The 16914-nt window shown below is 37.2% G+C and overlaps 1 protein-coding gene across 1 annotated transcript in view; it reads left to right on the top strand.

Annotated features, from left to right (window-relative positions):
• EGFL6 (EGF like domain multiple 6) overlaps positions 1 to 15868 on the top strand; it is a 33521-nt gene extending 17653 nt beyond the window's left edge. The window contains exons 8-12 of the mRNA XM_033515724.1: positions 2803 to 3123; positions 10785 to 10865; positions 11997 to 12083; positions 13421 to 13686; positions 14868 to 15868. Of these exons, the coding sequence (XP_033371615.1) occupies positions 2803 to 3123; positions 10785 to 10865; positions 11997 to 12083; positions 13421 to 13686; positions 14868 to 14963 (851 nt within the window). The 3' untranslated portion in view covers positions 14964 to 15868. The remainder of the gene's footprint in view (positions 1 to 2802; positions 3124 to 10784; positions 10866 to 11996; positions 12084 to 13420; positions 13687 to 14867) is intronic.
• Positions 15869 to 16914: the final 1046 nt, after the last annotated feature.

Raw genomic sequence — 16914 nt, 5'->3', positions numbered from 1 at the left:
GCCTGCTGGAGTGCAGAGCAAGCTGTTTCCTTCTGCATCCCCTGTATGGTCAGGGCCAGCACCAGCTGCAGGCCCAGGGTGTGTGGAAGAAAACCAGACCATTGTGTGTCCCTCTCCTGTATCATGCTGAATACTTCCCTTTACACAAAGCAGCACAGAGTCCATGGGTTAGCACACGCTCTTTATGTATTTGTTTTCAACTCAACTTTCACAACTTGGTCATTAGACATCCTACACCAATCTGTTTCCATGGGTTTATAATTTTGTATAAAGTTGATGACAGAAAAGTTTTAGCCCTCAGCCACAGTTTACCTTTGTTTTTCTACTTCTTGCCTTAATTTTCTCTAATTCAAAGAAAGAAAATACCTTTGAAAACTGAGATATTTTCATATTAAGGCAATAAACAGAAGCTGCATGAGCAGGAGGCATTAATCTGCATGCTTCCTGATCAAAGTTACATAAGGAAGAGCTGGGGTAGAATGCTCAACATTTCTTTGCACTTTCCAAAATTCTCTGCAGTTACATGGACAAATCAGTACACAAAAGTTTGTGACTAACATGTCTGCATTTATCTACATATGTTCAGGCCTGAAAAATCACTGCCTCAGGTGTAGCACCCTAGAGTGCCAGAGAAAGTGAACTGCTCATTTAGGCAAGTCCACAGGCCATGGATTCAAAAGAACAGACTGAATTTAAGGTGGTGTATCTTTACATTGCATTAGTCCTGCAATTTATGGCTGGGCATTAAAATCTACACCTCTGGCTACTCTGAAGATGAATGCAGGTTGGAAGGAAACAAGTGCTGTGTCCTAAAGTATGCTTAGTGTCTAGAGTCTCTGTCTCCACAAGCATGGACAGTTTCATAGTGCAGCAGCAAATTGGAGTCTGCAAGCACATGGGAATTTATACCTTTTCATACCCCTGTTTTTGTCACTCCTGTCAATTGATTTTCCACACTGCTGAATTTTACACATACAAGGAGATTAGTTTTCCGACACCACAGAAGTTATTATGTTATATAACTGTGAGAATTTTCCATTTCATGAGGAAAACTTCAAACCAGAAACTAAAAGCAGATGTCCAGGTTTGCTGAGCAGTCAGTCCTGTGGCCTTGAAAATCCCCATAGCCTCTCTATTGAAAGCATGAAGTTTCTTGCTACTGATAGTCAACAGGAAATTTGTTTGTTATTAAGCTTTCCTGTTAATTTTTATTGCTGAATGCTGAGTTTAGACCCAGGAAACCTTACATCCTTCATGACATCATCCTCCAGAGGATACTTAGTGGAGTGTTAGTAAAGAGTTTATTTGCCAGTATTTGACAAGCAAGCCTGTAAGTTTTATCCGAAAGAAAGGAAGAACAAATCCTCAAGTTTGACTTTCATTTTATTGGCATCTGTTTATTCCAACAGCAATCTCAAAACCGCCTAAATGCTACAGTGAGCCCCCCAAGAGTCTGATTCTGTTCCTGACATACTAAATAGCATGTAGCTGTGCCTGCCATAAATAAAATGTGACAAATTCATGGCAATAGGATTATCAAGAAGTGAATATAAATTCAGGGAACTTTCCTCTTTTCCTACTAGACTGCAGTTCTGCTTTATTTACTGGTGTTTTTTCTTCTGCTGTGTCTCCATGAGAAGAGGCACAGAGAAAATAGTACTACCCCAGGTTCCAAGTCCAGTCCATCTGTCTCAAAGAACTACTATAAAATTTTCATTGATACAGAGTGAGGAGCAAAATACTCTTGCCCTGATAATATAATCATTAGACAGCAGAAGCAGAGGGAAATAAAAATAGCTGTCTTCCACCATAATTTTTAATCCTAAAAGACTGTAGGTACTGCAGCATCAATCCTGATTGAGAATCAAAGATGGGAAGCAGTGTATGAGGCTATTCTGATACACTGATGAAAATAGTTTCTCTTTATGAAAGAGCTTTTTTATAACACACTAGAATGGCTCAGCTTTCATTGTTTCCTAGGTAGTTCAATAAAGGACTCAAACTGTCAGTAGTTTATGACATGGTTGTGCAGAACATTTGATAGTAGTATCCCAAAGGGTAATTCCAGAGTAATTAAAAGAACACCACTTTATCCAAAATGAAGATACAATATTTCACATCCAAGAGGAATCGTAAAATTGTAATTTCTCAGGAAATGTTACATTTATGTTCTATTTCATCTTGGGATTGCAAGATGGTAACAATTAGGCATTCTTGGATGCTTCTCTGAATTTTGCTGTTTACCCCTTACAATTAAATAAGAACTAAAAGAAATATGTTGGAGGAGCTTGATATCCTCCATTTCAGTAGCTTTCAGCCTGCCATGGAAGGAAAATTAGACCAGAGGAGTTCACAAAGGATAGCCAAGAGAAATGCTCATTATTATTATTATTATTATTATTAGGCTGCAGTTGTTGTGGAGGGGATCCTAGCTCCATGGACAATTTAATCCAAAAATTGAAGAAGGATTTTTGGGTTTTTTTGCCTGAACTCCAGTGTAAAAATAATTTAAGTAAGGGGCTCTATTGCCTGTGGTATTCCTGTGTTAGACAGGAGTCCAAAGAGATCATTACTGAGGATTTCTTTGGTCTTTTCACTGTAACTCAGAGCTGTCTGTACAACAGAGCTGAATATCTGTGTGTGTGTTCAGTTCTTTGCAGAATTGAGATTATATCTCATAGTAGAGAATTTAATTATATGGGTCTCTGGACCTTGTAAAGGACACCATGGTCTCTTTTATAAATATTATAATTTCTGAATGATTCCTTAGATGAATATTTTCTATTTTCCTCTTGGTTCTAGTTATCCCTCAAAAAGCAGTGAAGGAAATTGTAAGAAACCCTGGAACAGCTAAGGACACAATTAAGAAACTTCTTTCACATAAAAGCAGTGTGAAAAAGCATAAAACAGTCAAGAATGCAATCCCAGAAGCAGCAGAGACACCACCTTCTAAGAGCCACTTGCAGTTGCTGGACTATGAAGGTGGTATTCATATTGGTGAGAGCTACAGCGAGGAAGAGAAAGAAACTGCAGCTGCTGCAGAAGAGGAAGAGTCAGATGAAGAAGAGAAGGAAGATTTTGAAAACCAAATTGATGAGCGAAGCCTTAGAGGGGATGTCTTTTGTAAGTTTCTTTGTTTTTTAAAATGTCTGGCTTCAATGTAAAAATGTATAAGCACTAAAAATCTTCACCCATATTACAGACACTTTATCAGAATTTACTTTTAGAAAATGAATCATAGAATCATAGGATGGTTAGGCTCTCATAAATGCTTTTGAAAATACATCTGAAAACTTTGAAACACACAGCAAGAAATTTTACAGCATATTGTAACTAGATGATCTTTAAGGTCCCTTCCAACCCAAGTGATTCTATTATTATAACAGTTTTTTAGTACAGTTGCCTCAAACACTCTTCAAGGTAGCGGCAAAAATAATTACCATGAAAAATACACACTGTCAGTAGTTCATTCATTATATTTTCTCTTTCCAAAGTACAGAAAAATGATAAATACTTTCCCACAGTAATTAAAATTAAAATAATAAAAATGAAGAAAATTAAATTAACATTCAGTTTATTGCTATTTAATCTAGAAAGGGAGATAAATATATGCTTTTTAAAGGAAAGGTAATTTTAAAGTCCTCTGGAAAAAAATGGTCTGTATGATCGTAATTCTGTAAGACAGCCAAGAAAAAATGTAATTATTCACTTAATACATTGGAGCATACAAGCTTCTTTGCCAAAGTCATGCTTCTAAAAATGCCCTCTTTTTTGTTTTCAATGGTAATTGGCCTGTTCCAGTTTAAGCAAAGGATATAGAATAATATTTCTCCCTCCAATTATGCTAGGGAGCTGATAAACAGAAGAAAGGTAGGACTTTGCTCGCCAGTCTCCTCCCTTCCTGCAAATATTAACAGTGGGTGCTAATGGCATGTTCCAAGTTTGCTGACAATATCAAAAGGGGGGGAATGGCCCATTCATTGAAGAGCAGCTCTGCTATGAAAGGGATCTGGCCAGGCTGTGGAGGTAGACTGGCAGCAACCATATGAAGTTCAACAAAAGCAGATGGAAAGGGAGAGAAAAGCCTCATGCAGCATTATGGATTTGGGATGACTACTTAGGAAGATGCTGTGCACTAAAAGGCAAGTTTTGCACTTGCCATTACATGACAAATGAGGACACACTGGCATGAGTCTAGCAGTGCTCTGCCAGGGAGAACATGAGGAGAGGCTGAGATAAATTTTTTCAGTTTTGAGAGGGGAGGGCTAAGAAGAGAGCTTATCAAAGTCTTCAGCTATTTAATGGAATGTTACAGGGAAGGAATGTACGGACTTTTCTTGAAAATATACAGCAGTAGGACAGGAAGGGATGAATATAAGTTGGAACAAAAAAAATTCTCCTTAGATTTAATGAAAACACTGTTTCACCATGAAGGTGGACAATTTGGGACAGATATGCAGAGAGGTTGTGAAATGCCTATCCTTGCAGATATTCATAATATGACTAAACTGGGCATTGAGCAATACCCTGATCAGGAAGTCAGACCAGGTAACCTAAAAATGTCTCTTCCAACCTACATGATTCTGTGATTCATTCTGAGTTTTCAACCAAGCATTTCAAAGTAGTTTAGAAAATAGTGAATGTAGACCTGCATCCTGGAAGGTGCTTGGATCTCTCTCTGGTACTATAAGCACATAAAACCACAATTCAGGAATCAGTAATTTTTCTAAAAAACAAAAACAGCTGCTACTGAACTACACACAAAAAGAGACTTCTGTTTGCCAGCTTTTAATCAGATGAAACGGTGACAAATTTCTTACTAATGGTGGCATGCCTCCCAAGTGGAGAATTCTGTACTCAGGATATCACTCTCCCTCTGGCCTAAGGCCCGAACTGTGTCTTTACTTGGCCTTTCACTCCTGGCTAGCATGTGCCATTTCCTCTAAAGAAGTAGCCCTTTCATCTTCTGAGGATCCCTTCATAAATTACTTACCTAAAAGAGGTGGAAGGTGCAGGAGCTGATGCCAAATTGGGGTTGAAGTTTTCACTGTATGGCAAACTACCCTTGGGGTTCATCCTTGCTGTGCTGGTACTGCCAAATACCTTTGAGAGTCTCAGATCAAAGGATTAAGTGACTTGCCTCTGTTCTCTCACTGGAAGCAATAAGACACAGCTCTTCTGATGGCCACACTTTTACATTTAGAAAACTGTGCTTCACATATATTTCCAACAAAATACTATCCTGAAGAGGGACAAAACTCTTCCCAGTCATGCTAATTAATCCAAAACTGGCCATAATTTTACAGAAACTGTGGAGAATGTGAGCAGAAGACAGTTGAAAGATATATGTTGACATTTGTTAAGATTGGGTTCTCAGGTACTCAGGCTTCCTCATGAGGGTAAGCTAATGGGGAGCTTGTGTGTGCTACGAGGGTGGTGTGGATTGACCAGATATGTTGGGCTGAATGTGATTAGACTGGGTAAGACACAAAAATATTGACTAATTAACAGCAAAATGCTTGTGGAACTTGAAGGGAGGTTAACCCTTGGTAAGAGTGTGTTGCTCTGCAGCTATGATATCTGTAGGGTTAAAAGCTTTTATTTCTTAACAGAATTGTGAGAATACTGCTGGTCTTGAACTTTGAGAGGCATAGTATTAATAAGTTTTGTTAATATTTACTGTAAATAATGAATTAAATATTTACAAATAATACTCTTGTTAGTTACAGATATATTTATTGGAAATATTGTGCTATAAAGGACTATGGCCTTTTTTGCTTGCTCAATTGTGAGGCAAGGCAGGCTGTTCAAAAAAATAGAAAAAAACAATGAAACCCAAGTCAGACGATGGATGGATGTAACTCAGACTTCTCAATGGGTGTCTCTTTTGGCCTGCTTGGACAGGTCAGGAAGGACTGCCAGGAATACTGCCCTAGGGTAGGGCCACCCTGGGTTGTGGTTAAAATGACAAAGGGCTCTGCAGTCTGCCTGGTGATGCAAGGGGAACTTGGTCTCCTGTACTGGGCTACATGACAGGATGCAATTGCAAAGGGGGGCATTATGCAACCTTCCAGTTGAGTGATCAGTGCTGCATTACTTGGAACACGCTAATTCTCAAGGCTTCAACTGGAGAGAGGGCACACAGGAAAAATCCTTTGTCAATAGGAAAATGCAAATAATATATTGTCATGATGATTGGTGAGATTCTTTTTTAAGGACATTCCCCACAAAAGCAGGGCATTTGAACACCATATACCTGGGCTAGGCAGAGAGGCAGAGTCTACCTGACTACAGCTAAGAGCAGAAACAATGAATATTATTGCTTGAAAATATTATTGCTTGTGGTTCATCTGTATTTTTGCCTATACTGCCTTTGTTCCAGACACATTTGGCCAGAATTTTCCCTTATACATTTAAGAGATTTATATACTGAATTTGTTGAAGAGATTTTTTTTTGCTAGGGGATTCTGGCAGAAAGTTGGTGTGCTGCTCCATGAAGAGATAGCAGCATGTCCACAATGTAGTTTCATTAAGTTTGTGAACTCTCTATTATCTGTGGCTTTCTTGTTTGATACCAGCTGTTATTGAAGGACTTAAAGCATTGTGCCGTTTTCATTTTCATTTCAGATACATTGCTTGACTTTGTTTTCTTTCCTTTTAAATTTCCAGGTGTTGTACTTAACCCTTGTCATAAAAATTCAGTCATGATCCAGGCATTTAATTGCTTGAACATTTGGCTTTAAAAGCACTTTCAATTTTAATGCTATTGAGTGATCCTTCAGAGAACATCATTAGCTCAAATTTACAGCTCATAAATTTGTACCCTTTTTCCTTTCTTTGCTGATGTCTATTCAGCAGATTCCTTTACTACAACATTAAATTCCTCCATATAATCCCCTCAAGTATTCACATAGCATCTGCCTTTTATATTATTAATACTGCTACTGTTTGTCTTCTGGGAAGATTTGTTAATTAGGAAAAATAGAAAAGTCTCTTTAAATTGATGTATTATTTTATCATAGTAGTTTTACTACATAATAAATACATAGGGAGCCATAGAAAAATATTGTAGGAAAAAGGGGAAATATTATATGGCAATGGAAATTATTAAAATAGGCCCAGCTACCAAAATACTGGACCTTCCTGAGAATTTCTATTTACCAATTTTTTTTTTAAAAAAACACACAACACACAATAGTTAAAGACAGAAAAGTGAAGCCCACAACATTTAAGAAATGTCAAAATTAAGGTCATCAATGAAAACTTAAATACTTTTCTTATATTTTTGTATCTTATGATACCGTCTGAAATTACTTCAAATTACTGTTTTCCATGGGATTCTTGCCTTGTCCAATGGGAAGGAAGGACTTGTTCTGTTGTGAAAGGTGCAGTTTAATAGATAGGAATATTTATTTATTAATATACTAATTACTTATTTATATGATTATTCATCATTAATTATTTATTCATTATTATTTAATAGTTCAATAAAAATGAGAGTAAACTACAGTATTGGAAAGCTCTCTATTAAATGAGAAATGCCCTTTCTCCATATGGTAGAAGACACAGAGAGTTGGACCAAAGTATTTGGTTATACAAGCAAATATTGTAAAGATGCTACACTCAAGCTCCACTGAAATAGTGTATTAACAACCTTAATTCTGATATTTTCTAACATTATAGTTCTTTTGGCTACCACTGGTAATTCAGAATGGTATTGCCAACTGCAACTAAATTCTATATTCTGTACTTCATCAGTTTATGAAATTCATGTAATATTTAAAACTCCTGTAGTATCATGTAGCCAGCCACATTATTACACAGAGACACTTCCTTTGGTAGCATCAAGAATGATAAAGAGGGATTAGTATTTGGCAATACTAAAACTGGACTGTTTTCCCTTATGGCTTCACAGTTCTTGATGCTGAACAAGAAAAGTCCTTCAGTTAATCATGATGTTTGCTGTGAGCTATTAATGCTCAGACTACAGCTCAGATCATAGCTATACATGTCAGACATCTGGCAAATATAATTCTTTCAGAGCAGGATGTGGTAGCAGAGAAATGGTACATTCTTGTGAGTCCAACATAGTGGTATACCATATATATATAAGAAGCTCATCTTAAATTTACTACATCTTACATTCCGCTTGATTTTTTTACAGTTTTACAGAAAAACCCACTCTGTTTTTCTGGGTTTTGTTTTTCTTAAATGGGCCTGATGACATAGTGGTTAAGAACATGTGGCACCATGATATGCAGTGGTTTTTATGTAGAGATTACAAAATAGCTATTTCTGTAGATAAGTAGATGGGAGGACATTTGCAGTGCAGAGAGAAGGAGGGACTCTGCTGTGCCTAGAGTGGGACATACTTTTGTTGGTGAGAGTTTTTTCTTGGGGAACATGAGATGAGACCTGCCTTTCCACACGACCACTTGCTAGCAGAAGAGATAAAAAGAGTAATTCTGACTCCTGCCTATTACTTATGAGGGAGTAAACTGGATCCTGGCTATGTGTGAGGATAGTCTGATGTACAATGTAGGTGCTTTTCAATCAGTAAGGTTTCTTTGAAACCTTTCTCATATATGCAGCTGATATCTTTCAGTGAATACAAAACCTGCTTGTAATGCCTGACTGAAAACAAAAATAGATTTGGAAACAAAACTGGACTCTCTTTATATCCGTGACAGTTCTCTGCTTGATAGCACATAGCTACACCTGCATGTATCTCTCTCAAGTGAATTCAAGTGTAATTCAATAACTTAACAAATAAATCATTTTGGCAGCTGTTGTCTTCTGTTAAATCATTCCACTCTTTCCAAAACTGATCATACTTTAATAGCTGTCTTCATTTTGGCAAGGGTTTTCACAGCCTGAGCCTCTTTTGCCAAGTACAAGGCCAAGTTTATGGCTTGAGAATAAACTTAACACCTAATCTGGACATGCCTAAATGTGTATATGTAAACAAAAATTTATTTGGAGAAATATGTATATTAATCCTTGCCTTAAGTATGAATATTATGCAGGTGATCTAAGCAATGGTCCAGATTAGGGGAAAGCTACAAGGACAAGAGAGGACACACTCCTGGGAATTCATCAGAAAGCTCAAAAGATTGCATGATTCTTCTTCCTCAGCTCAATTCAGCGCTTCTGGAAGTGCCTCCAGGGCCTCTTTATTTGTGTGTGTTTTCACTGGTGTACACAGCACAATTTTTTACATTTTAGAAGGTGAAAAAAGGTTAAGTGGATGACATAGCCTTTATGGTGCTAGGAGGCTCTGGATTGCAGTCGCTTCTTAGTATATTCTTAAAATTGAATATGTGTGAGCATGTTGGAGTATTTAAATGGAAAGCCCTAGCTCAGTCAAACTCATGGGAAAAAATCTCCCCTCTGAACAAATGTGCATCCATGTGAAAGTAATGTCTTTTTAAATATTTGGCATTTGCATATATGATACAATGCTGAGTACGGAAAAGTAACTTCCATAGCTCCTATCATCTGGCGTTTCTGAGGAACTCTGAGCTTTTCTTGGCACAGCTGCCCACAGGGTGTGGCTGAAAAGTGAACTTCAGTTGTTTCAGGCTTTCCACTAACATATTCTCGAAGCAGTAACCCAAAGGATTCTCCCTCAGTCCTCTAAAATGACACTTTTAAGCTCCTCCTGTTTTCATAGGTGTTCATGAATATATCACAGGTATCTGTTTATGTGCAAGGATAGAATTTTGCAAAGGATAGAATACTAGTGAAAGTGGATCTTTCCCTTATCTCGTGTGTGATTAGTTACTTACACAGGGTATGCATAAAGAAGTTGAAACGTCTGATTCTTTTTTTAGTAAGTGCATTTATCTATTAATCACTTAAAATAATACAAAAAAGCTTAATCATTTAAATTCAAAATTAATTTAAAATAATTATACTAATTTAGAAATTACTTAGTATAAACAAGTATATGTAAGCTTCTATCTCACCAAACAGAAGAGGATTTCCCTTGGTCTCTGAGACTGAGAAATAGTGCTCCTTGAGTAACCACCTCTTTCAGGCCAGAATCTTTGAGAACACTCCTAACATTCATTGGCTGTGTTGCTTTACCAGCTCTTCCAGTTTGGAACAAGATACATCAACCAATTTTTTCCAAAATAGCTTAGGGTAGTTATCAAAACATCAATGTGTACTTGCCAGCTGTAGCAAGGAGGGTGAGGAAAGGGAAGGGCAGTGTCTGGAGCCTTTCTTCCCAGGAGACAGCAGAACTGATCAGGTATACACCCTAGCAGAGAGTGTGACTTCAGAAAAATAACTTTCTGGGGCTTCTGTTACAGAAGCACCAGCTACCACTGCCCTGAATACAGATCTGTGGGCCTTTGATGCCCTACTGTGTATGGCTTTTACAATGTCTCTGACAATATCCATTTTTGAGGCTGCTGTTGGCCAACTGCTGCCAATCACTGTCTCTACTGTCTGGTAGAGTTCAGTTCAATTTAATCATTATAGCAAGAAAGCAGATCAGCCCACTGAAGAAAGAGCAACATTTTATGACCTTATGAATTTGTAATTCCTCTAACCTATAGTGCTTATAGGTTAGAAGGCTCAGTGCTATGGAAGACAGCATTGAAGCAAATTTTTAAAATTCAGAGTATCTCACGGCAGTTAGGAATATGAAATTGATGGTGGAGTGGAAAATACATATATTGACTTATTTAAATAAATTATGTCAACTGGTATAAAGGAATAAAGTTCCATTTTCTGTTCCTGTGGTGACTCAGTACTTGACAAGTTGTTTTCCCTAGTTCCCAAGGTAAAAGAAGCAGCTGCCTTTGGCCCTCACCTGGCACAGAGGAAAATTCCAGTGTCGAGACCAGAGCAAGAAGGTGGCTTATTTTTAATCATACAGTATTTATTTTCCTATCTATTGTATCTTTTTGTGACAACCTGTGTTAGCCAAGTCAGAATCAGTTAAAAAGCCTTTAATATAAACCAAAGATTTTGTGACCATGTTAGAGACAGTATCTGGCCAAACTATGCAACCAGTTCCAATGTGTCCTTCTCCAAGCACACTTTTACTATTTATAACCCATGCATAGAAAGTTTCCCCACATTAGAACTTGGCTTGCAGTTGAATTTCACTTGAATAATTTCATAGTCATAAAAAAATAAAGTAGCTTCTATTGTCTATAAAATGAAAACATGTTGAATAGCACACAGTTATCTTAAACAAAAAAAAATAGACTGATATACTGGTTGACTTTTTTTCCAATTTAAAAAGCAGTAGTCTCAGAAACAATGGATTTATACAACAAAGCTCTCTAAATGCCACGTAGTGCATGTCTCTGTCTCATGATAAAATGCATTAAAATAACAAGAAGGATGCTTCTTTCTGAGGAAATTCAGATGGCTGACGTATTATTCTTAATCTGATCTGTCATGCTTGCATTGCACAGTGTTCCTTTGTGTGTGTAATGCTTTTCAACTGCAGTCATGAAGGCCATGGTGTGCTCTAAAGGTCAACTGATCCGGGCTATTCCCAGCTCCACGTAGTTGGAGTATCAGGTGGTGATGTAAGGGATTCTTCTCATGGGAGGCCAGTTTCTCTCAATGGATAGAACTGGAACTTGAGCTGATTGCAATTACAGCAGTGTAGAAAAATGGAGAATGGAGAGCTCTAAAGCTGGCAGATCTCAAACAATTCCTGATGCTGGAGTTCGACACTAAGAGCTCCACCTATACTTGGGGATTTGCAGGCCCTCGATATACAGAAGTCACAGCATATAAATTCATGTGCAGATGTGAGATTGGCAGTAAAAAGACTCTGAGATAAATAAAGAATCACTACATAAATTCTATTATTTTGCTGTTTTGCAGCATCTAGGTCAACACTATCTGAATTCAGATTATAATTTTAGAATGATCTGTACATTAATAACTGCATGAATAAAGAGCAAAATGTTTTAACAGTACTTAGGATATAGTGCTCCTATTATCTCTGTCAATTTTTTTTCCAGTTGATTGCAGCTTCGGTCGAGGGGTGTGTGACTGGAAACAAGATGCTGATGATGACTTTGACTGGAATCCTGCTGATCGAGATAGAGGTATTTATATGTGTGGTATTTAATAGGCTTTGATTTGATGGCTTACCCCCTCCAAAAAAAAAGGGGTGGGGGCAGAAACAGAACCCAGGATTTATTTTTTTTTTTCTATCAGTAGGTTATCTTCGTTAAAGAAGAAAGGAGGCAGAGGAAGATAGAAGTAGATATTGTTTCTTTGAAATGTCCAATAGCAAATAGTAATCAGTGACATATTTCAACACAAATCAAAATGTAAAAAAAAAATTATTAGAACATAACTGTTCAGAATTGCAACTACAAAGCAATGGAAACCTTAGCTCACAACCTCAGCTATGTGTTGTGTCTCTCCAATATTGGTAGGACGTTTAATCACACATCTGTCATTTAGATGGATGTGGCAATGTAGTCACACACATGGCTTAAATATCACTGGGATAACTGCTCAGTAATTTCAAACTCTGCCAGACAAGGTCAGAATAGGCCAAGGGCAAGGGGCCTATTCAAGAACAGCCAATACATGAACAGGTACAATTGGTAGCCTGCTAAAACCTAAGAGCTCCATGAGAGCAATGTGGGACTGCTGAGTGGGTGTACATAAAATGTTGGGGCTGGATGAATTTGTTTGAAAGGATCTCTCTTTCTCTGTGACACAGAAATGTTGCAGAAGTTGCTGCAGTAGTGACCAGTGGCTGTTTACACCATTTCCTACACACACATTCTCTCCTTCTTCTCTCAGTGTTTCTATGTCAGTCCTTCTTCATTTAATCCTTCCTCTCCTGCTCCATGTAATTCCCTAAATCCCTTTTCTGTGCTGTCACTTCCAGGAAAGCACCCTGGCCTTATCCTGTCTCCATGAACACATGCTGATTATGACTTCATTTATGGCCCTAGATGTTTTATTCCTTTAAGACTTTGTGTGTATTTGTCACACCATTGGTCTTCCAAGACTTGGGAAATAAGCTGTCAGTTCCCTTATGAATTTGTGCAGAGGACAGTGGAGAGAATATTGAACTAGCTCAAGTACTGAAATAATCTAACCACAGAGGCACACCAGCATGTTTCAGACTGTTGCATTTGAAAAACAAATGGTTTTGCCTTCAAAAGATAGTGCAAAGAAGAATGACTGTAATTGCCAGTGAAATATGAACTCATCTCCTCTGTAAACTGATCTGACTTCCAACAGTACAAGTTTATTCCCTGCTAAGTACATTCCCTGCTGCTTTGCTCCAGTGTGATTTTAAATTATTCAAATAAACTAGCTTCAGCTTCCCCTTATTTTCTTAGCAATGTATCCACATTGCTAATAAATAACATAAAGTGCATTAAAGATTATTTTTTAAAAATTATTTTCTTTTTAATAGGTGATGGCTACTACATGGCAGTTCCAGCTTTTGTGGGGCACAAGAATGATTTGGGGCGTCTAAAACTTCTCCTCACTGACCTCAAACCAAAGAGCAGCTACTGCTTGATTTTCAGTTATCGGCTCGCTGGTGAGAAAGTGGGAAAGCTTCGAGTCTTCCTGGCAAACAAAAAATCTGCTCCTGTCTGGGAAGAGAACAAAGGAAAAGATGAAAAGTGGAGAACTGGAAAAATAGAGATATTTCAGGGGGCTGAAACAACCAACAGTGTAAGTATTACACAGTTTATGAACAAACTACCGTAACCAACATGTCTCTTTAATTTCCTATATCTCAAGTGTTCCACCAACTGTTTTATAGGTATCAGCAATCAAAAGGCTTATCTGAAATGGGAAACAGGAGCCCACATTTTAGAAGGCATAAAAGTTATCACCTGATTTTAATTTCAGAACTGAATCACCCTAATTTGTTAGAATACTAATGCCAGTAATTCTGTCATTTTGTAAAAATATTGCATCGTATCATGAATTAACACAAGTAATCAAAACCTCATGCAACAGAAGCATACATACATGCCTGGAAAAATGAAAATTTTATAGATAGAAGAATAGGATAGAATAGAATATAGAATAGAATATAGAATAGAAGAGGATGCTCTCAAACCACACTAAACCAGACCATTAGCGAAAAAGGAGACATCATGTATAATCAAAGGGGGCCATCACCTCAGGAGCAGGGCTTACCAGATGTATTCCTGGAAACTGCCTCAATCAGGACTTCAGACAGTTTCTCCTCAAATTCTGGGGTCTGCTTTCCATTTGTGCAATAGAACATTTTCAGTGCTGTGGAAAGGCTTCTACTGCATAATTGGATACAGTGAACATAAAGGAAATATAAGCCCTTTTCAAGATCCTTTGCACAGCTGGAATTATGTGGAAAATCCCTTAAATAAATGAGAATCAGACTATAAAATAAAACCCCAGATATCCTATTCATTAAAATAATCCTCCTCTTAATATTTAGTATACATACTATACTCAATACATACAAGAGAGTGTAAATATATGTAGAATATACACACAAAACCTCAGAATCCAAACTGATCAGAAATAAACAGTTGTAATGTCTTCAATAAATGAAATGCATGAGCATCACATGCTGTGATAAAACTACATTATTATAAGAGGGTTTCACTCAATTTGCATTTTTTGTACAATAAAAGTAAATAATCTTATTAAAGTAATCCATCTGGTATTGTAAATCTGTGCAGAGGATTTTAAATCTAGTTCAAATAATGCACAAAAGCTTTAAAAATGGCAAAGATTCAAGTCATTAAGTCCTGTGTTATTATAAAATATTCTTCATTTATAGCTTTTAGCTTTTATAACTAATTAAGCGTTGCTAAATGGTTGGATATTTTCACCCTTAATACATATTTTTCTTATGACAGGTCACTTTTGAATCAGAACGTGGGAAGGGTAAAACTGGAGAAATTGGAGTGGACAATGTTATATTAATTTCTGGTCTATGCCCAGAAGATACCTGATAATGGACATTTCATATTTGCCTTATTAGTAGTGTATTTTTGTATTATTTTCTCCATAGAAAACCCCAAAACTATAAAATTGTGCCTTGAATCTAATTCAACAATGCAAACAGAAAACTGATGTGCAAGATGCAGGTTACACTTTTTTATGAGTTCTTCTAATTTTAATACATGCATTGAGTGTAATACTACTGTATTTTATAATTCAAGGTCAGGGCTTCTGAAGTATTATTTGTCTAGCTTCTTTTACAAATTCTACATGCTTTTATTTCTTAAAAATCTTCTTGAGTCTATTCATTAGTCTTCTATTTAGTTTCTTCTACTCCATAAGAACATAATGCAATGTTTAAGAGAATGTTACTGCTTCTGGTGACATAATTAACTTCTTAGTGGGTATGTTGTTCCAAAAATTAAATCCATCACCCTGTGTGCAGGAAGGCAATCACACACAGCGCCAAGATGTTTGTTTATTTAAATATGTGTGCAAAGATGGGTGCTAGGTAAATCCACAAAGCCAGCACACCAAGCAGAAATGATGGCCATTATTTATATGCTGTTAATCTTGATATATTCCACTTATCTAGTATATATTCAGTGTTTACTACTCTACTATTGCTGAGTTGTGCTGAGCTGGCTTTGTTAATTTCTTCTTATCTTGGACATCCTTCCTCCCAAATTTTGTTATCCCTCTGGGTCTGTGACCTTTGAAACACATCAAGCCCTAAACTTTAATAAAGTAAATCTATTGACAAATAATTTATCTTAGACATGAGGTAAATATTCAGTCTATTGATCAAGGAGGAAGAAAGTGAAGACCTTCATTTGATGGAGCTAAGCAAGTTGTAAGTGGATTCATGTCTTTGAAGAATATTTTCATTACCAATAAAGTATGCAAAATACCTTGATTGTCATCAGTGTCTTTGAATCACACAAATCAGTGTTAAGAAATGATTCCTTTATAGTTTAATAAATGTTCACCATTAACAGATGATGTTACCAACTGGCACGGAAAAACAAGAGCAAAAAGAATGACCCATTATTAATGTTTAAGAAGCTTCACATTATGTACTGACCTTGAGGAACAAAAGGCTCCTGCTGGATTGCAGGCCTACTTTACCCCATTAGAGGTGAGAAAGAATGATTTTCATTGTCCAGGAGACAGTATGACCTAGTGGCCACAAAATAAGGCTCCTCTGACACAATTGAAAAAATAATCTTTGTTGTGGGTTCCTTCATGACCCTTCAAACATCAAGAAAAGGGGTGGGGATTATCCACCATCCCCAGGAGCAGGAAGGTGAGCAGAACTTTCTCCCACAGAGCAGGAGCTTCCACCCACTGCCATGCTTGCCCATGCTCACAGGTGTGTGTCAATGTACATACACATTTGAGAAGGGACCAGAATCCAGGATACATCTTTTCTGAAAGGAAGTCAAATGACAATGTTGTGAAAGATAAGAACATTATTTTTGTCTTGTGATGTCTGCAGAATGTACATAATGGTCTGGATTCTAGGAGAACAGAGCAGCCCATAGAAAAGCCCTGGTTCAGGCAATGTTCATTTAAATACATGTGCATACATTTTTCTCTTGCTTAGCTCTGCGTATCCCCTTCCAGGCTGGCTGCTCACTGTTTATTATCATTGATTCTCTTATTTTAGTTTCTGTATGAACAAGGGTACATCCAAAATGACTGAACAGAATTTTGTACTCTTAACACTGAAGAATTTTGAAGAATTCAGCCTATATGAACCTAAGCTTTTTAACAAAAACACTACACCAGTTCAAACACCTTGAATTGCACCCATCAAATAAGTCAGGGATGCTTGAGAGATTTCTTGTTGAAACAGTATTTTTGCACTGTGCACACAGCTGAGGAAAGGGTAGGTGAAACTGATCTGGAAAGTTTACAGTGTCTATGTAACCAGGAAATGCAGCTTTTTGTTAGAACTGG

The sequence above is a fragment of the Parus major genome, chromosome 1, assembly GCF_001522545.3.
Source record: "Parus major isolate Abel chromosome 1, Parus_major1.1, whole genome shotgun sequence".
Classification (NCBI taxonomy): Eukaryota; Metazoa; Chordata; class Aves; order Passeriformes; family Paridae; genus Parus; species Parus major.
Note: the sequence above shows the minus strand (reverse complement) of the source record. Positions and strands in the feature narration are given on the sequence as shown.